This window comes from Gallinula chloropus, assembly GCF_964237585.1.
Source record: "Gallinula chloropus genome assembly, chromosome: 9".
NCBI classification, from domain to species: domain Eukaryota; kingdom Metazoa; phylum Chordata; class Aves; order Gruiformes; family Rallidae; genus Gallinula; species Gallinula chloropus.
The window spans coordinates 3,841,487-3,860,998 of record NC_140094.1 but is presented as its reverse complement, the minus strand read 5'-3'; the positions used below and the strand labels follow the sequence as shown (position 1 = coordinate 3,860,998).

General features: G+C 60.6%; 2 protein-coding genes across 3 annotated transcripts in view; one reads left to right on the top strand and one right to left on the bottom strand.

The window, feature by feature from the left end:
• The window catches only part of ALPK3 (alpha kinase 3), a gene marked incomplete at its 5' end in the record, with an annotated part of 39,937 nt that extends 33,454 nt beyond the window's left edge, over positions 1–6,483 (top strand). For both annotated transcript variants that reach the window (XM_084268384.1, XM_084268383.1), the window contains 8 exons: positions 510–657; positions 2,052–2,179; positions 2,403–2,438; positions 2,545–2,819; positions 3,784–3,872; positions 4,098–4,315; positions 4,516–4,564; positions 4,735–6,483. In XM_084268384.1, coding sequence (XP_084124510.1) covers positions 510–657; positions 2,052–2,179; positions 2,403–2,438; positions 2,545–2,819; positions 3,784–3,872; positions 4,098–4,315; positions 4,516–4,564; positions 4,735–5,056 — 1,265 coding nt within the window. In that variant the 3' untranslated portion in view covers positions 5,057–6,483. The remainder of the gene's footprint in view (positions 1–509; positions 658–2,051; positions 2,180–2,402; positions 2,439–2,544; positions 2,820–3,783; positions 3,873–4,097; positions 4,316–4,515; positions 4,565–4,734) is intronic.
• A 302-nt stretch (positions 6,484–6,785) lies between these two features.
• Positions 6,786–16,057, bottom strand: LOC311195079 (sodium/nucleoside cotransporter 2-like; the record flags this gene model as incomplete). Its single annotated transcript, XM_084268386.1, has 17 exons — positions 6,786–7,127; positions 7,211–7,322; positions 7,737–7,835; positions 8,319–8,400; positions 8,847–9,044; positions 9,216–9,384; positions 10,054–10,184; positions 11,393–11,518; positions 11,685–11,765; positions 12,112–12,192; positions 12,546–12,623; positions 13,003–13,116; positions 13,825–13,966; positions 14,261–14,450; positions 14,862–14,953; positions 15,816–15,910; positions 15,989–16,057. 17 exons carry the CDS (start codon positions 16,055–16,057, stop codon positions 7,004–7,006), a joined length of 1,983 nt encoding a protein of 660 aa, XP_084124512.1. The 3' UTR covers positions 6,786–7,003.
• Between the last annotated feature and the right edge of the window lie 3,455 nt (positions 16,058–19,512).

Below are 19,512 nucleotides of genomic sequence, written 5' to 3'. Positions count from 1 at the left end.
CAGAGGAATGCAGAAACAGCAGCGCTGGGACCAGCTGTCTCCACAGCCTGGGCTTCCCTGGCTGAAGGAATCACATAATACTCCATTCCTTGGTCTGCATGTCCTGGTCCTCCCCGTGCCTCGTGCTGCTTGGGGGTCCAGAGGGCATCAGCGAGGTGCACGCTCCTTTTCCACCTCCATGGTCCAAGTAGAAGAGGCATGGTCCTGGTACCAAAGTGCTTGGGGAGCCAGGCAACACCCCCATGGAGACCAGTGCTGTTGCAGAAGTTAGGGCCACCTTAACCCCTGTAGATAGATGTCCTCTGCACTGGCTCTGCCCAAGCCCTGCTTGGCATTTCAGTGCTGTGCCCCTCATACCCCACCGTATCGACCCGGGCGGAGCTCTGGGACCATCCCCAGGTTATCAAGCCTATGTGATACCAACTCTGGGGTAGGCTGGCCTGTCCCTGGAGCTGCAGCCCTCACTGTGTGTGTCTCACCACCCCTCTCTCTCTGCCCCTTGTCCTTAGCTCCACAGGTGATTCGGAAGATCAGGGCAGAGCAATTTTCCGATGCGTCGGGAAACCTGAAGCTCTGGTGCCAGTTCTTCAACGTTCTGAGTGATTCCAAGCTGATGTGGTACAAGGATGAGACCCCTGTAGCAGAAGCCCAAAGGAGGTACCCACCCCATCAATCACCCTGGGTCCCTGGGTTAAACCCAGCCCTGTGTGGTCACCAGGGGGAAGGTGTCCCTTCTGTTGAGGCTGCGTGGGAAGCTTGTTGCATGGTGTGGCACCTTGTGAGCTTTATCTTCTCAGTGCCCAGGGAGGGAGGGATGGCCCACATGGGGAACTGCTGCCCAAATTCTCTTGTGGATGCTCCATCTGGAGCCTGAGGGTTGGTGATTAGAGTAGCAGAGCACTGGGGAGGACAGGGGCTGGACCCGAACCTCGAGGGGTGGGTGCTTGGGAAGGTGCTGTGCGCATCTCAGAACCTGAGAGCTGGGTGTGAGCTGCTAAAATGGGACCCCAGTGATAGGTGTGAGGGTGGCAGCTGTGCTGGGAGGGTCCACACCCTGCACCCCAGCAGGTGCTTCCATGCAGCCACCACTGGCAAGCACAAAGCAGCTCCAGCTGTGTCCTCACCATCCCTTGGCACTGCTCTTGCAGGGGGAGAGTGTGTTCCCACAGCTGGGTGGCTTGTGGTATCCTGGATGCTCCTTTGGGTGCTTTGTGGAGAGCAGCTTGTTCTCAAGCCCAGGGGACCTTGTCTGGGAATATCATCCACATTTGATAGGATTTGCCTGGCACCTTTGAACTTCTTCCCTGAGCTCCCACTGTAATGAGCTGGCAGAAACAGGGGCTTCTGGGGCAGAAATTAGAAATTATCTCCTCTGGCAGGTATTTAAGCTGGGTCAGATGGACCAGGAGTGGCCATTGCCTTCTAGCTGTCCAGAGCAGAGCCTGCTTGGCCTGCAGGTCTTGGGGTGGGGGTCCCACCTCTTCCCTCTGTGGCCCCTCATCCCTTTGCTGGCTCCTGCTGGCCAGTGGGGCAGAAACAGGCCTTTGTGAGACCATCTGCCTGGTGCATCACCACCATGACTAGAGGAACCACCAGCCCAAAGCAGGCTGGAGAAGACCAGCAGCCCACCGATACGGAGCTCGTGCTTTGCTGGTGCCTTGGAGAGTGGTTGGCTGCAGGGTGGGCGTGATGCCTGCCATCAGTCATGAGCAGCTGAAATCAGGGCTGGACACCTCTGTGGCTGCTCACCTTCCAGCCATCCCATCCCAGTTAGCCCAGGCACAGCCCAGCCACACCCCCATGCTTTTACCAGCCTGTAGCCTAACCCTGACCAGATTTTGGCAGGACTTGCCCAGAAGATGGGCATCTCCGTGGGTACAAGCGAAGGGCAGGGCGCTGCACGGTGCCAGGGGACCAGCTGGGATGCCCTTGGGCTGGCTTCCTTGGCAGCCCTCTTCCAGCACAGTGCCCACCTAACAGTGCCTGTGTCCGGGCTCCCGTGTGCTCCCCTGTGGCACAGGGGGCTGAGGCGGCGTTTGGGTCTCTTGCAGCGCGGGTGACGAGGGCCAGGCAGCCCTGGCGCTGGTGCAGGCGTCGCAGAAGGACTGCGGCCTCTACCGCTGCGTCATCACCAACCAGTACGGCACCGACTCCACTGATTTCCTGCTCAGCCCAGAAGGTGAGGGGCCCTCCCCACCCTGGCAGCTCCCCCAGCTCCCTGCTTGGCCCATGGTGGGGCGGGGGGGCTGTGGGAGGGAAGCCTTGTGCCTGCCGTGAGGTGCATCTGCCCCCACGTCCTCCTTTGGAAGTGATTGACACCCACCTCCTGGCTGTGGGTGTGCTGGGTGCAGGGTGGGATCCTGGTGGGACCTCAGCACCTCTTTGTGTTCTCTCTCCTCTAGTGCTGTCGGGCTTTATCCTGCGGGAGGAGATGGAAGGTAAGGGCCAGGTGCTGCCTGGGGAGCGGGGAGAGGGGGGCAGGACCTGCCCACATCATCCCCCCCCCCACCCCCTCCCCTCCTCACCATCTCTTCCCTCTGCCAGTTGGAGAGGAGATCGAGATGACGCCCATGGTGTTTGCAAAGGGCTTGGCTGACGCAGGCTACTGGGGGGATAAGCTCTTTGGGCGTGTGGTGAGCGAGGAGGCGGAGGTGGGCGCCGGCTTCCTGCGCAAGGCCTGTCGCGCCAGAGCCATCTACGGGCTGGAGCCCCTCTTCGAGTCCGGCCGCACCTGCGTCATCAAGGTGCACAACTTCATTGTCTTTGGGACCAAGAATGAGAACAGCCTCATCGAGAAGAACTACGACATCACCATCCAGGTGGGCGTCCTGGTGGGGTCATCTCTGCCTGTCCCATCCCCCACACACTTTCCCTTGTCTGGCTGAGCCACGGTCCCCAGCTCTGAGCCCACTTTCTTCATGTCCTTGTGGGATGCTCTGATGTCCTTGTCACTCTTGGCTTCAGCTCTTCTCTCTCAGCTTCCCTGTCACTCATCCCTTGACCACCAGGACAGGGAAGCAACTGGCAGTGCTCCCAGGGCTGCCTGGCCAGGTGGGGGGCAGAGGAACACAGCAGGTCACATAGAATCACAGAGCTGTAGGGGTTGGGAGGGACCTCCAGAGCCCATCGGGTCCCTAGGACAGGGCGCACAAGTCGGCATCTACAGGCAGCTGGAATATCTCCAGAGAAGGAGACTCCACACCCCCTGGGCAGCCTGTCCCAGGGCTCCCTCACCCTCACTGGGGAAAAGTTCTTCCCCAGGTTGGTGTGGAACTTCCTGTGCTCCAACTTGAGGCCATCACCCCTTGTCCTGTCCCCACAGACACTGAAAAGGGGCTGCCCATATCCCCTTGTGTCCCACCCTTCAGCTATTGATACCCATTGATCAGATCCCCTCTCAGTCTCTTCTCTCCAGGCTGAACAGCCCCAGCTCACTCAGCCTTTCCTCACAGGGGAGATGCTCCAGGCCCTTCATCATCTCTGTAGCCTCCTCTGGACTCTCTCCAGGAGATCCCTGGCTTTTTTATCCCAGGGAGCCCAGCACTGGACACAACACTCCAGGTGGGGCCTGACCAGGTCAGAGCAGATCACCTCCTGTGACCTGCTGGCCACGCTCCTTTTGATGCCCCCCAGGATCCCATTGGCTCTTTTGGCCCCTGGGGCACACTGCTGGCTCATGGCCACCCTGTCACCCACCAGGACCACCAGGTCCATCTCCACAGAGCTCCTCTCCAGCAGGTCAGGTCTCCAACAGGTCTCTGACTCCTCTGTTTGCATCCCCAGGAATGTAAAATCCAGAACTCCAGCCGTGAGTACTGCAAGATCTTTGCTGCTGAGGCACGAGCCGTCCCTGATTTCGGAGCAGTGCCTGAGTAAGTAGGGTGCTGTGGCTCTGCTGGCTCAGCACCCTGGCAGAGCATCCTGGGGGGTGATGGGAGCGTTCCCCATGGATACTGGCAACATCCCAAAGGGCAGCATAGTCTTCTCCCACCCTCACTTGGGAGGGATACAGGGAGGAGGGCAGAAGCCAGGGCTGCAGACTGCAGTGGGGGAGAGCTTTGCTGCCTGGGGCTGACCCCATCTGTGCTCCCACACAGGATAATTCCTCTGTACCTGATCTACCGACCGGCCAACAACATCCCCTACGCCACGATGGAGGAGGACCTGGGTGGGCCCTGTGAGCAGTACTGTGTCACAGAGAGAGATGGCAGCTTGGTGGCACGAGGCACCTCAGAGATCGTGCTCAAATGCTGCACCTTCCAGCACTGGGTCTACCAGTGGACAAATGGAAACATCCTTGTGACTGATATGGAAGGTAAAGGGATCTCCCACCTGCTTCCCGTGGCCCCTCACCACCCTCTGGCCTGCAAAAGCAGGAGGAGGAGAAGCCCCAGCTTTGCCCTCCTGCTTTTCCCTCTATGCCATGACACCCAGCTTGCACGGTGGTGACCAGCCCTGGGTGCTGGTGCCTGTCCTTCTCTGGGCAGAGACTGGTTGTCCTCCCTTTCATTGCAGGAGTGGGCTGGAAGATGACCAATGTGCGGATCGCTACGAACCTGAAAGGGTGAGTAAGTCTGAGCTGCTGGTGCAGGGGGGCCCTGGCCATCCCCAGCTCTGCCGCTCCCATGGCGAAAGGCCAAGGTAGTGAGCCTGGCTGGGCTCCATCCTCTGCTCCCTGCTCTGGTGGGACATCTCCTGCTGCAAAGCAGGGACTGAGAACGGCTGTGTTGGCAGGTTCCAGGGGCTGAAGGAAAGCTGCTTCCCCTCCCTGCTGGAGCAGTTTGCGGCCACTCACCAGTGTAACCGTTACTGCAGCATCCTGGGCCTGAAGACGCTGGAGCCAGCCAAGCCTAAGGCCTCCAAGAGCCCCTCCATGGGCAGGAAATCTGCCCAGTCCAGCCCCCAACTCCAGAAGAAGGGGCTGTCAAGTCCCCAGGGCACCCGCAAGGCTGCTGTGAGCCCCAAGAGCTCCCGGAGAGCTGCAGAAACAGGGGAGGCCCCGGCAGCCTCCAAACCCGGGTCCGGAGACAGCGGCAGGTCTGGCCGCCCGCAGTAGCCGGAGCCGCTGCGGCTGGGACCCCCCACCTGCTCCAAGCCCCCAGCCCAGAAGGCAGCACGCAGCCAGGCTGTGAAGGGGAGACCCTGGCAGTGGCCACTGCTGCTGCTCTCTCCCTCTGGCTCTCAGCCCGGCCCGCAGCGCTTGCGGTGTGTGGTGTGTGCTAGTGTGAGTGGCTCGGCCGGGGGCTTGGGGGGGGCTGGGAGCTGTCAGCGGTGTGCACCCCCTCACCCACACCTCTTTAGGAGAGCTGCTGCAGGTGGTGGCACCTGACAGGCTGTGTGTGTCCTACCCCCCCCCCCCCCACCCTGCTCTGGTTCACTTTTCCTCTCTCCAACCTCTCTGTTTGCTTTTTGTGAGGCAGCAGCCATCAGAGCTGCGCCCTTGGGCTTTGCCAGTGCCATGCCCCCTGGCTGGCTCCCCCAAGCAAACTGGGAGACTGGGCTACCCTCCTGGCTCCCAGAACCTCGTGTCCCTCTTTGTGTCCTCCCAAGAAGCCACCGTGCCAGGCCCTGCCAGTGCCCTATGTCAGGGTGTGAACCCCACCCTGGTCCCCTTTCCCTTGGCACACTGTGATTTACAAGGTGTTGCTGTAGAGGGGTGCAGGCCTGTCCCCTGCAGGGTGCTGGCAGCAGTACCCAGCAGCTGCATGGGGATGGGATTCTGGACCCCTGGCCTCCCCCCTGCATGCTGGGGTGAGCCTCCCACCCCCTTGGCAGGTAGATGCTGAGGGTACTGGTGCTGCTATGGGTGCCAGCCAGCACCACGTAAGGACACTCTACCTCACACAGGGCAATGGGGGTGAAGGGGAGACACCCCCTCCATGCCATGCGGGTGTCCAGCCCGCGGGGCTCCCCCCCTCCCTGCCCACCTGCCAGGCAGGCCCCATATGCTCTGCCCAGCCCCACAGCACGACCTGGTCATGCTTGCTTAGCATCACCCCTGCTTGGCACGCGCCGTGCCCCCATGGCAGCTAGCAGCACCCGCTCCGGGCGCGCTGCCCCGCGGCGGGACGCAGCCGATGGACATGCAGCCACGCTCACGCTGGAGAAAGCTCAGCACCTCAAGCCTCCCCTGTGCCCATGGGCTCACTCAGGCATGCAGCAGCCACCAGAGCGTGGCAGCAGGGCTTGCAGAGAGCCCCAGCACTGCCTCCTTCTCCTTGCCACAGAGCACCCCTTTCCCTTTGGAGGAGGGTGCCAGGCGGGATGAGGATGGGGGGGGGCATCCCAAACAGTGGCTGGGTGTGGAGAAGGGAAGGGAAGGGCTGGGAGTGCAGCGTGCTCCAGGGTCTGGGCTGGGAGTGCAGCATGCTCCAGGGTCCTGGTGCTTTGATGTCGTGTCGTTGTAAAATACCAGTGTACATAACGTGGGCGCCTGGGTGATGGGTGCTCGTGGGTGCAATAAAGAGAGAAGGACTGGCCTGGGCCCCGGCGCTGCGCTCCCTGCGGAGACCATGCACCCCAGCGGGGCAGGACATGGCTCGGGGAAGGAAATGGCTTCAAGGAACTGCTTTTGCTCCCCATCAGCAACCCACCAAGGAGGAGAAGGTGGCCTGGCCCAGCCCCTGAAGCTGGTCCCTGGAGGAAGCTTGGCTTGTGAGGTCTGCAGCCAGTGCTGGCACCCGCGGTCACAGGGTGAACCCCCAGCCAAGCACCTCCTGTCACATGGGAGAGGAGCGCTCTGGGACTGGAGAGGGCGAAGGAGCGAGCACGTGGGGGTGGCCATGATTTATTTGGGAGCAGTTCCTTTGTGGAGCCAGCACCCTAAGGTGCACCTAAGGTGCTGGTTGCAAGGCGCAGGGGGCTGTCCATCATCCCTGCAGCGGAGACGGACAGATGCAGGGTCTGTAGTGGGACCAGGCCTGGTGGACCCTGGTGCTTCCCAGCCTGGTACATCCTGGTGCATCCCAGCCTGGTGCACCCTGGTGCTTCCCAGAGTGGGTCTCTACACCGGCCCCGGGCAGGTGGAGTGGTTGTAGTGGCCGCAGCACTGCGTCAGGCACAGCACGCTGTTGGCCACGCCGGCCCAGTCGCCCGTGAAGGACAACGTCCCGTTCTCCAGCACCGAGCTGGAAGCAGAGAAGGTGGTCAGGGTGAACCCCACCACCCTGGATCACCCTGGCCACACAGCCCCAAGGCCCTGGGCACCTACCTGGAGAAGAGCTGTTTGCAGCACGTGTACATGGTGTAGCTGGTAGAGCTGAAGTTGGCGGTGCTGAGGAAGCTCACGCAGTCGCCCACCTCTGTTGGCACGTGAAGTAGACCTGGGGTGGGAGCAAGGGGTCCTGGTTGGGGCTTTTGAGGGACCATGAGTGCAAATCCCACCACCCCAAGGGTGCTTGGAATTGTGTAACCTGGCCCAGCTTGTAAATCCCACACCAGGGACTGTGCTCACAGGTACCACCTCAACCCCCCCCACCACCAAATGTTGTGGCAGGGACCCCAGGGAACTCCTCACAGTGCCCCAGATGTCCCAGTCCCAGCCCAGCTGTGGATGAAGAGCCACAGCAGAGCTGCTGGGCTTGAGTGACCCCTGGCAGAGCAGAGAGCAGAGAGTTTGGAGGCCCTGACAGAGCCCTGGGGAGAACAGCCCAGCTGTCCCCATGCCTGTGCCTGCATTTATAGGGGCCTTCAGCCCTTTGCCTGCCCCTGCCCAGCTGGGAGTGAGAGGGACCCACCTGCGAGGCAGGCGTTGAGCATGGAGACGCAGATGCCGGTGAGCAGCGCGCGCAGCACGACGGAGGCCAAGTCCCCCTTGCGCTGAGGTACCATGGAGGCTGCGGGGGCAAAGCAGAGACCGAGCCGACTCCCATCCTCACTCTGGGGTCAGGCAGGGACACGTCCCAGGTCCCCAGCCCTGCCCACCACAACCCCTCATTTTGGGGGGGGGCACGGTGATCCCAGCCAGCAAGGCAACGCTCTCTGCCCATCCTGGCAGCAGTGGGTGGTAGCAGATGTCATCCCACCCCACACCCATGGGAGGTTAATCAGAGGCCTTGGTTGCTCAGTGCCCTGGAGTCCTTGCTCTTTGCTCCATGGCTGGGTGGCACCAGGGCCTGGGAGACGTGTACATGGCCTTGCCCAGGGGTTTGGTGTAAAATCATCCCTTATCACCTCCTGCAAACCCTGTTCCTTATTACTGCGCTGGCAGAGGCCTTGTGGAGAGGTCATTCCTCCTGCCACAGCTGAGCCTGTGCTCCCTGGGCACAGCATCCCCCTGCGTTGCGCCCGGGCACCCAGGACATCAGGGCCAGACTCACCCAGGCCTCCCAGCATGATCCCAATGGAGCTGAGGTTGGCAAATCCACAGAGGGCAAAGGTGGCGATGCTCTCAGCTCGCTCCTGGGGGACACAGTGGCAGGGGGTGGTCACCTTGGCCCAGGAGCAGCCCCAGAATACCCAGAGCTGAGTGCAACGTTGCCCCCAACCCATCCAAACTCAGTGGATGTAAGTCCCACACTCCAATCCCAGGCAGCTCCTGCAGCCATTCTTGGGAGAGGACACAGGTGGTGGGCAGTCTGCCTCTGGGAGAGGGACAGGGGGCCCTGTGGCACCATGACCTGCCCTGCCAAGGAGCAGGATAAATGGGATAGGGCTCCACTGATTCCTTCAGGATGACCCTGTAGCCAGCAGTGAGTGGACATCCAAATCTAGTTGGCCACAGGTGCCCTCCCACCCCAACACCATCATCCCCTTCCATGCCTATCGCCCATCTGCCCATCCAGGTCCCTTGTCCCACTTGTCTCCATGCCCGCCCCGTGCCCAGCGGGGTGGCAGGTGTCCCTCACAGATATCCACTGCTTCTGGTTCCCATCCCACTCCTCCAGGCCTGCCAGGCGGTTGTTCTTGTAGGTGGCCAGCTGCTGGTACGCCACAAACTCGTTCAGGAAGATCTTGATGCCCAAGAGTTCAGCCACCAGCGGGGAGTCCGCCCAGTCTGCCCCCATGAGAAAGGCAAGGGGCATCAGGACGTAGGAGCAGATCACCTGGGAAAAGCACCCCAGAAGGGACCTGACCATCCCCACAGCCCCTGGCTGGGACGCTGTCTGTCCCATCAAGGGCCTTGGTGGCCAACCGAGGCAGGGGGCAATGGTGGGGATGAGTGGGGGGGACGCAGGATCTGGCAGCCCAGCCCGTGGGGCTGCCCGTGGGGATACCTGGAAGGAGAGCCCCTCGATGTCCACCATCTGCCCGAACCACAGCAGCGCAGCGTTGATGAACTCCAGCACGGCCAAGAAGGCGATGAGGTTGGCTGCAATGTTGGCCACGAGCCCCACAGAGGCGGCGGCCCCATTGCTGGCAGCTTCCAGGATGTTCTGCTCTTCCCTGGGCAGGAAAAGATGCTGATGGGCTCGTGTGGCCACACACAGAATCACAGGGGTTGGAAGGGACCTCCAGAGCCCATCAGCTCCAACCCCCTTCCAAAGCAGGGTCCTTAGGACAGGTCACACAGGTCAGTGTCCAGATGGGGCTGGAATATCTCCAGAGAAGGAGACTCCACACCCCCTGGGCAGCCTGTCCCAGGGCTCCCTCACCCTCACTGGGGAAAAGTTCTTCCCCATGTTGGTGCAGAACTTCCTGTGCTCCAACTTGCAGCCATTGCCCCTTGTCCTGTCCCCACAGACACTGAAAAGGGGCTGGCCATTCCCCCTGCATCCCATCCTTAACATATTGATAAACATTAATTAAGTCCCCCCCTTAGTCTTCTTTTCTCCAGGCTGAACAGTCCCAGCTCACTCAGCCTTTCCTCACAGGGGAGATGCTCCAGGCCCTTCATCATCTCCGTAGCCTCCTCTGGACTCTCTCCAGGAGATCCCTGGCTTTTTTATCCCAGGGAGCCCAGCACTGGACATCCCCCATGTGAGGTCAGCTCTGGCTCTGTGGGTGTCCGTGGCCACCAGCAAGTTGCACTTCAGCCCCCCAGCTGCCCCCACGGCTTCCCTGCACTGCAGGATGTGCATGGTCCCATTCCATCACCCCTCTCCTCACACTCACCCACTGGAGAGGTGGATGCTTCCTTTGCCCTTGAACTTGGACTCTTCCACCTCAGGGTAGACAAGTTTGGACATGGCCAGGGCGCAGGGCGCAGCCATCACGGAGGCCGCGATCAGCGACGCCGCGTCTATCTGCAACAGGCAGACCGTGGGCTCAGGCACCTTTCACAGGGCTGTGCCTTGGGATGTGCCACCCCAGGGTGTCCCAACGTGGGTCTGTCACCAGCCAGTGATGCTCAGAGCAGCTCAGGGCTGTCTGTTTGCTCCGGGTGGGAGAGAGGTCCCTGCTTCTCCCATCTCCGCTGGCATGTGGAGCAGCACGCCTGGCTGGAGGCATTGCTGGAGCCACGGGGATCATAGCCTTGGAGATGTTTATCTTTCCTGCTCATTGACCTAATTGCAGTTCTGGGCCCTTCCTCGTGCCTTTTTATCTGGGTCAGAGCCATAGGTTGGACAACATGGTGAACTTGTCCCCACCGCCAAGGAGCCAAGCTCCTGGCCTCACCCCTCCCTGGCTCCCTGAGTGGCAACGTCTCATTTCTCAGACCTTTCACCCTTGCCTCCTCATTTAAGGAGACTAATTAATGGTTAAAGAGCAGGAGCTCAGCCAGCATGTCGAGGGGAAGGTTTATTCCCTGTTAGGCAGCACTGATGAGGCCACGTCTGCACACCGTGTCCAGGGCTGGGAACCAGAGGGGGCATTGCCTGGGGGGGTCAGGGCACAGGACTGCCAAGGTGATGCTGGAGAAGCAGGACTTGCTTGGCTGGGAGAGAAGGGAGGGGGGGCCAGGAAGGTGGGGAGGGGGGTTGTTGCCATTCCCAACTACTCCGGAAGAGGATAGAGGGAAGACACTGCTCAGAGGTGCCCTGGGAAAGGGTGAGAAGCAACGCCATGGTTTCAGTGGGGAAATCCCAATTGGATGTAAGGAAAATCATTCCCTTGTGACTAAGGCACCTGTGGGGCAGACCTGGGAGGTGGGGGGAGATCTCCATTCATGGGGATGTTCATCGCCAACCTGGACAAGGCCCTGGGTACCCCCTTGGGCTTTGCCAGCAGCTCATGCGGGCAGGAGGGGGGATCAGAGACCACCAGAGGGTCTTCCCAGGCTGAAGTATCCCATGACTCGGTGAGATTTGCCCTGCTGGCTGTGGAAGGACACAGGGGACCGGTCCCCTGGCAGTGTGGGGCTCTGGCCAGGCAAAGGTGGACACGCTGCACTCATCCTGCTTATGGAAGGGGACTATGGAGCATCTTCTGGGGGGGGTCTTCTCCCACCCAGGAGTCCAAGGCAGCTCGTGTGTGTCAGGACCCCACAGCATACACCCCCATGAGCACTCACCCCAAAGGAGATGTAGGCACCCATCACGCTGCCTGCAATGGTGGCAAAGCCACCAGTCATCACGGCGTGGATCTCGGAGCGGGTCATGTCTGCCAGGTACGGGCGGATGAGCAGCGGGGCTTCTGTCTGGGGCAGAGAGAGAGAGGGAGGGAGGGAGAGAGAACCCTGTTCTCCTCGGGATGGGGACGTGCAGGGCTGCAGGTCTCCTGGGAAGAGGGGAGAAGGCTCTCCCTCCAGGGCAGGCACAGCTGTGGGGGCTGAGGAGATGGATCTCCTCCACCCAGGACCTCACCTGTCCCACAAAAATGTTGCCTGCCACGCTCAGGGTCTCAGTTGGAGTGGTGCCCATCGAGACCTGGAGCACCCAGGAGATCTGGGGAAAGACAAACCCACTGTGCCCACAGAGGCCCCTGGCACCCTGCCACCCACCCCGTGCAGCCGGGCGCTGTTGGACCCTCGAGCTGCACAGAGGTGATCTTGGGAAGCCTCAGCAGACCAGGCAGCCACATCAGCTCCAGGGCTGGCCTTTCTCAGGAGGACAGCAAGGAAAGAGGGGGGGGGGGGGGGGGCTTATGTCTATTCTCTTAAGCAGGACAGATCTCCCCCATTAGTACTGTGCCCCGTTTCCTGGGACATAGTTTCCTCAGCTGGTCACAGTAGCCAGAGAACCCACCAGGTTCTGCTCCATCCCACTGCCAGAGCCAGGGGCAAGGCCCTACCTTGACGATGAGCCACTGCATGACACCGAGGTAGTAGAGGATGGACATCACACAGCTGAAGAAAACCACGATGGGCAGCGTCTGCGGGCAGGGCAGCGGGGCACAGGGTCACAGGAGAGACAGGCAACACGTTAAATACACTTGGGGACCAGGCCCCTCTGTCCCATGGTGTGCTGCTGCACAGCCAGCACAAGCTGTTGGGCTGCCACGACCCTGCTCCAGCCTGGCAGGAGGGACAGGGACCGGTACAAACCCCTCATGACACCAAGGAGGTCCACGGGTGGGTGGAAAGCTGAAGGAGCCCCATCCTTGAGCTGGTTGAAGTCAGCTGCAGCAAAGCTGGCTGTGTTCAGCTCCACGCTCTCCAGGACCCAGCGAGGCCAGAAGAGAACCAGGCTCTGCCTCTCCCTCCCCACCCCATTCCCCAGGCTGACCTGGAAGGCGAAGACTTCTTCAATGAGGGTGTTCCCAAACACGAAGCTGGAGCCAGCTTTGGTGTAGCCCAGGAAGATCTGCAAGAGGAGAAGTTACAGGGTAGAACATCTTCATTAGCCCCTTGCCTGGCAGCTCCCTTCTTACCTACCAGGTGTCTGTGCCCCCAGCCCCACAGCTCACATCACTACCCTGCCAGAGAATGCTCCTCTGGAACCTAAGCTGGGAACACTGGTGGGGTGTCTCCCAGCATGGGGCACGTCTCCAGCCCACACCAAACAGCCTGGGCAGTGGCAGAAAGCCAGGGAAGAGGTGCCTTTTCTCCAGTCCCAAGCAAAGATGAGTGTGTGTGGTCCATGAAGCTGCTGTGCCCCGTGCCACCCTCTGCTCTCCTCACCCATCCCAGGGGGAGCTCCATGGGGGTGCAGGCCCTGGGGATGGGGCGAGCAGAGGCAGTACCTGGATCTGGTCACCCAGCCACCGGAAAGCTTGGACACCGGGGCTGGTTCGGAGGACGAAGAGTCCAAATAGGAACTCCAAGCCAAGACCCCAGAAAACGGCTCTCCAGGAGACCTGAGGACCAAGAGCAGAATGGGAACTGAGACATCAGCAAGGCCTACAGACTCCCCTCACTGGTTTCTGGAGATGAGATGGTGAGACTCTGGGGCTGGCTGGTGGAACATGACCTGACAGGGTTACCCAAGAGGAGACAACCCCAGAGCCCTTCTGGTGGTTTCACTGGCAGTACAGACCCTCTAGATCAATCCTTCCTGCTCATTAACCCTTCAGAGGGGCAGGTGGAGGGATTGCCCAAAACATTGAAGCCACTGGGTTGGGTTGGAAGCCACTGGGACTTCAATCCCTTTGGCCAAGTTACCCAGGGCACCCAAAACTCAGGCCCACCCTCCACCCATGGGCACCTGAAGCTCAGGAATGGGATCCTGTGCTGGGTCTCAGGGTCTGACCCACTATGAGGGACATGGTAGAAGACAGGATAGAGGCATCATGAGGAGCCCTGGGTTGAGCAGTGGGAAAGGAGCCCTGGGTTGAGCAGTGGGAAAGGAAGCCGGTGAGGCAGCTTTGGGGGTCCATCCTCTCAAACCAGCTTGGCTCCCCCAGGCTGTGCCCAGCTCTGCCCTGGACCCCTGCTGGGATTCTGCTCCCCCCAGGGAGCTCCAGCAACGGGCACTGAGGGGACACCAGTGGGAAGGAAGCCCTTGTTCCCCAGGGGCTGGGTGGCCACCTCCTGTGAGAGGACCTGTGGCCACCTGACACACATACTGCGCCGTGGTGCTTGGAGCAGGCAAACAGGAACAGCACCAAAACGAAGAAGCCAGCTAATGAGATGAGCTGCTCTGGGTTTCGGGAGGTGTCCAGAACCAACCAGGTGATCAGGCCTCCCAGGAGAGCCACCCACAGCAGCCTGCAAAGGAAAGCCCAAGCTGTCACAAGGGAGTGTGTCCCCACGGGGAGCGGCTCACGAAGGGCAGGAGCTCATCACTCAGGATGCTGCTGGAAGGTCCATGCACTGGGAGAACCCTGGGGCTTGGGTGCAGATTTGGGGGGGGGTGTCAGTAGCCATCACGCCACTGAGGTGGAGTAATAAGGTGTTTCAGTGGTCTCCAGGCTGGGCCATGCATTGTCACTGGCACTGGGTGTCAGCCTGGCAGGGCCCTGGGTGCTGGGAGGGGTCTGGCCTGGGCTGACCCCAACTCACCATTTCAGCCATGGCCAGGACTTCTGGAAGCATTTCCAAACGGGGCTGAGGAGCAGCAACACCTTTGCCCCACAGTACTTCTTGAAGAGGCTCCAGCAGATGAAGAAGACAACCACAGCAGTGATGATAACCAAGGCAAGGGCTCGCTGGAAGTTGAGCCAGCAGGCAGCAATGAAGTAGCAAAGGTAAGCTGGAGAAGGGACACCAGGGCTCAGAGACACCAGGGACATGGGATCACGGATTCATGACGTTAACTGGGGCCACAGCCTCCAAATGCTCTTCCCTGGCCACCCTCAAGGCTCCCATCTGTGCTTGAGGAGGACCCAGGGAGGACCACCCAACAGCCAGGCCCAGGGGTGGCAGCAGCTCAGCTGTCCAGGGGCACAGAGAACCCGTTGGGTAGGTGGAGAAAGGGGAGGGGGAGAGCGAAGTGCAGGCAGCCCCCATGGACGGGGTGGGGGAGGAAGGAAGGGGCAGTCAGAGGGGGCTGGTGAGAGCAGGTGGAGTCTCCACGCGGGTGGCCGGTCCCCGTGCTAAGGGAGTGGGGAATGGGCAGCCAAAGGGATGGGGAGATGGTGTCCCAGTGCCAGGAAGTCCTCACCTACTCCAAGAAGCCCCAGGATGACCCTTCTCAGCACCTTGGCATGATTCTTGCAGAAGCACCTCACCTTGGACACTGGCTGCAGGGCCTTCCTGGGGAGAGTCACACGCCACCAACGTGAGAGACAGTGGATGGATGGAGGGACGGGTGGATGGATGGATGGATGGATGGAGGGATGGGTGGATGGATGGATGGATGGATGGATGGATGGATGGATGGATGGATGGAGGGATGTATGGATGGATGGATGGATGGATGGATGGATGGATGGATGGATGGATGGATGGATGGGTGGGTGGGTGGATGGATGGATGGATGGATGGATGGATGGATGGAGGGATGGATGGATGGATGGATGGATGGATGGATGGATGGATGGATGGATGGATGGGTGGATGGATGGATGGATGGATGGATGGATGGATGGATGGATGGATGGATGAGTGGATGGGTGGGTGGATGGATGGGTGGATATGATTGGTGGATGGGTGGGTGGATGGATGGATGGATGGATGGATGGATGGATGGATGGATGGATGGATGGATGGATGGAGCTAGGTCATGCCTCCCTGAGGGCACCTGCTGCAGCTGCACCGTGGTACAGGTGTGCCATGGCCACCAGCAGCTCTGCTGCCCATTCTCAGTGGGAGCGAACTGGCCCATTGTGGCAAGGGAGATGCCACCATACACTCCAACACCTTGGGCACCGTGAATGGAGGCTTGCTTCTAGGTGGCTGCTACAGGGACAGAGACCTGCCATCACCATCCTATGAAGCCATATGGAGCCACCAGGTACTGTCCCCTCTCTGTGGTCAATGTGACCCTACTTTACTCCTGCACCAGGTACAGGAGGTAAGCCTGGTTTGGCTCCAGAAGAATCACTGGCACAAGCACTGCAGACTTGCTATGGCCACTGGACATACCCCACACATACATCTCCAGGGGTTATCCTACCTGCAGTAGGAGGAGAATCTCCCTTTCTCTTCTCTCCTCTCCTCCTCTATCCCACCAGGTGGACCATCACATTCCTCATAGAATCTCTCCTCCCCCTGGAAAATATCATCAATTGGAGCACCCTGAGCAGCTCCTGTATCCCATTAGAAGGGGAAGGTGAAGATGGGACTTACCTCTGAGCTGAAAGCTGGGTTATCTTCACCCTTCTGAAGGTTGCCCAGGGTTATCTGGTTTTCTTCCATCTCCAGAAGTGCCACAGCTTCAACTCATTAAAGAGGTGACAGTGTGAGGGGGCAGCGGTGGCTGAGGAGAGAAAGGGGGATCAGCTCTGGGAAAGGCAGATGTCCAACCCTGATCTCCTATTTGGGGTCTCTGAGAGGAGAACACCCTTTGCATTAGGATCCAGAGCAGCTCCTGCACCAGCACATCAAGGGCCCGTCCCATGGTGCCCTCAAACTATGGGGCTGGTGCGCTGATGTCCTTGTTCTGTAACAGGGAAGGTCTCTGCTCTTCCAGGCTTCCAGAGAATTCCAGGATGGGGTCAGGCACAGCAGGGAGAGCTGGCACTTCTCCTCCAAGTTGGTGGCAGTGGCCACTGGCCTCCATGAGCCCCTCTCTAAGGGGGATTTCATGAGAAAATAAATCCAGCTGCGTCCCTCATCGAGAGCTCTTGCTGCAACCAGTTCATTGGTGCAACCAACTAAGATAAGGAAGAAGGTTCTTCCCTTGTGGGAACTAGTACAGTGTGGGAGCAATGAGTCAGAGTAAGTGGGGACTGGTCGTAAAGAAGGATCATACTGGGAGGACTGGCCCAGCAAAGCCAGAAGAACCAGTGTTATACCAGGGCAGGAGTCCTTGGAGCACCCCAATTGGACGTCCTCCTGATTTCCCTACCTGGAGAAGGACAGGGAAGAGCAGAGAAATCACAGGGAAGGCAGCAGTCAGCTGTAGGAGCACCTCTGTGTGAGGATGGAGGCAGTGAGGGGGTCTCCTTGCTTTGGTGGAGACTTCTGGAGGTCTGCATGGAGAAGGTGGAGACAGCAGCATCACTGCCTGCTTCCCACTGAATGGGAATGGGAGTCCACTGAAGGCAGCAACCCAGCCCCAGCTGAGAGAACATCCCCCTAGGGTGAGACCTCGAGGCAGCTGGAGGTGGCAGTGGGCTCCATGGGCCAGCAGACCCACCAAGGTGGACCACTGAGGTGTGCTCACACCCAGCATGTCCTTGGGCTCCGGCCTCCTCAGCAGCAGGGCAGGACCCAGGACCATGGTAGGAACTCAGGACCCCAGACCTCCACCAGTGCCCCTGTGGGCTCAGGGACCCCTCAGCAGGACCCTGGCAGGGACCAGCAGGACCATCATCCCCAAGCCCACCACTGTTTCCAGGGCACCCCCCAGAACTCCCCTGGGCTCAGTGACCTCTCCAGCACCCCCAGTGCTTGCAGACATCTCCAGAACCCCTGGGGCTCCCAGCTCTCCCCACCCCTCCCAGGCTCCCTGCTCCAGGACCCCCGGGCTGATGCCACCTCCATGGGCCCCCCACCAGTGCCTCATCTACCATTTGTTTTGGTGAAGCCTTGTTGGCTTCTCTCCCCTTTGGGGGGGTAGAGCCACATGGACCAGCAGCCAATCTGTGGGGCACCATGTGGGTCCCCCATGCGCCCCTCATCCCGTGGTGCCCCATGTCCTCACACCTTGCCTGTATCCCCCCCCACTCCAGGCTCTCCTGTCCCACACGGACATGGTACAGCGTGAGTGCACACCCCTCTGCCCTCCCCACCATGCCCCTGCGCCCCATGCCCTCACCCCCCCCCCTCCTCCCAGTACTAGATGGCTCCCCCCCGTCCCCGCCCCGGCGTCCCCTGGCCCCCCGCGCTCACCCGCGGCCCAGCCGGCGCTGTGGCTCCCCGGTTACCGATTAACAGCTCAGTCCAAAGAGCTGGGGTGGGTGCTGCTGGCTGCAGCCGGGGCGTGTGGGGAGTGTGGCTGCGCTGGGCCCCGGCCCGCCCAGGAAGGGTTTGTCCCAGGGTACCTTCACCCCAGGTGTAAAGAGCCTCGACGGGACGGTGTTAAAGGCCAAATCCAAGCTTTACCTCAGAAGCCCTTCCTGAGAGGAGCCTCCGGGCCTGCGTGGCCTGCAAAGCGTCCTGGGGCCGCGTCGCGGCGCCTGGTCCCTGACCAGCGTGGGATGGACAAGGCCGCGGGCAGCGACTGCGCCGCCGGGCAGCGTGTGTGGGGCTGGGTCCCCAGGAGGGACAGCGGGGTCACCACGTCCCCACACCGAGCTTGGGGGGGTAGTTTGGGCGGGGAGCGGCGGAGCGATGCGGCTCCGAGGGTGCCGGCGCTGGGGATGGGTCATGAGGGGGCTGATTGGTGAGGACACAGGGTGCCCACGCACCGTGGGAGTGGACACTTCCCACGCTGCCTCTGCAGTGCGGGTGGGTGGCACCTTCTCACACCCCCCTCCCCCGTGGACTTTGCCCGGCCCTGGTGCTGCAGCTGCCAGGGTTTGAGGCTGGTGCAGTGGGAGGGTGCCCGCGTGGCACGTGCGCACAGCAGGCAGCGTCTAGGGGGTTGTGCAAACACGGGGGGGATGTGCAGAGCCTGGCACGGCAAACATGGGTGGCACACGCAGAACCTGGCACAGCAAACATGGGTGGGAGGTGCAGAGCCCATCACTGCAGATGCAACACTGGTGGGATGCATGGAGCCCAGTGCCATGAACATTGATGGCATGGACAGAGCCTGGCATCACACAGACACCACTAGTGGGAGTTGTGGAGCCCATCACTGCAGCCACTGATGGGATTCGCAGAGCCCAGTGACAGGAACACACCATGGGTGGGACACTCAAAGCCCAGCACAGCAAACATGGGTGGGAGGTGTGGAGCCCATCACTGCAGGTGCAACATTGGTGGGATGCATGGAGCCCAGTACCATGAACATTGATGGCATGGACAGAGCCTGGCATCACACAGACACCACTAGTGGGAGTTGTGGAGCCCATCACTGCAGCCACTGGTGGGATTTACAAAGCCCAGTGACAGGAACACTCCATGGGTGGGACACACAAAGCTCAGCGCAGCAAACATGGGTGGGAGGTGCAGAGCACATCACTGCAGATGCAACACTGGTGGGATGCATGGAGCCCAGCACAACAGAGACAACACTGGTGAGAGGAGCGGAGCCCATCACTGTAACCACAGGTGGGATGTGCAGAGCCCGGCCCCAAGAGCAAGGATGGGATGCACAGAGCCTGGCATCACCCAGACAGCACCAGTGGGATGTACGGGGTCCAGCACCACACACACCGGGGGGATGTGCAGAGCCCGGCACAGCAAACATGGGTGGGAGGTGTGGGGCCCATCAGTGCAGATGCAGCAGGGGCGGGATGCATGGAGCCCAGCACCACCATCACAGCTGGGATGTGCAGGGCCTGGTCCCATGGACACAACACGGGTAGGAGGAGCAGAGCCCATCACTGCAGCTGCTGGTGGGATGCGTGGATCCCAATGCCATGGACATTGATGGGATGGACAGAGCCCGATATCACACAGACAGCACTGGTGGGAGGTGTGGAGCCCATCACTGCAGCCACTGGTGGGATTTACAGAGCCCAGTGCCACAAACACAATATGGGTGGGACATGCAGAACCTGGCACAGCAAACATGAGTGGGAGGTGTGGAGTCCATCACT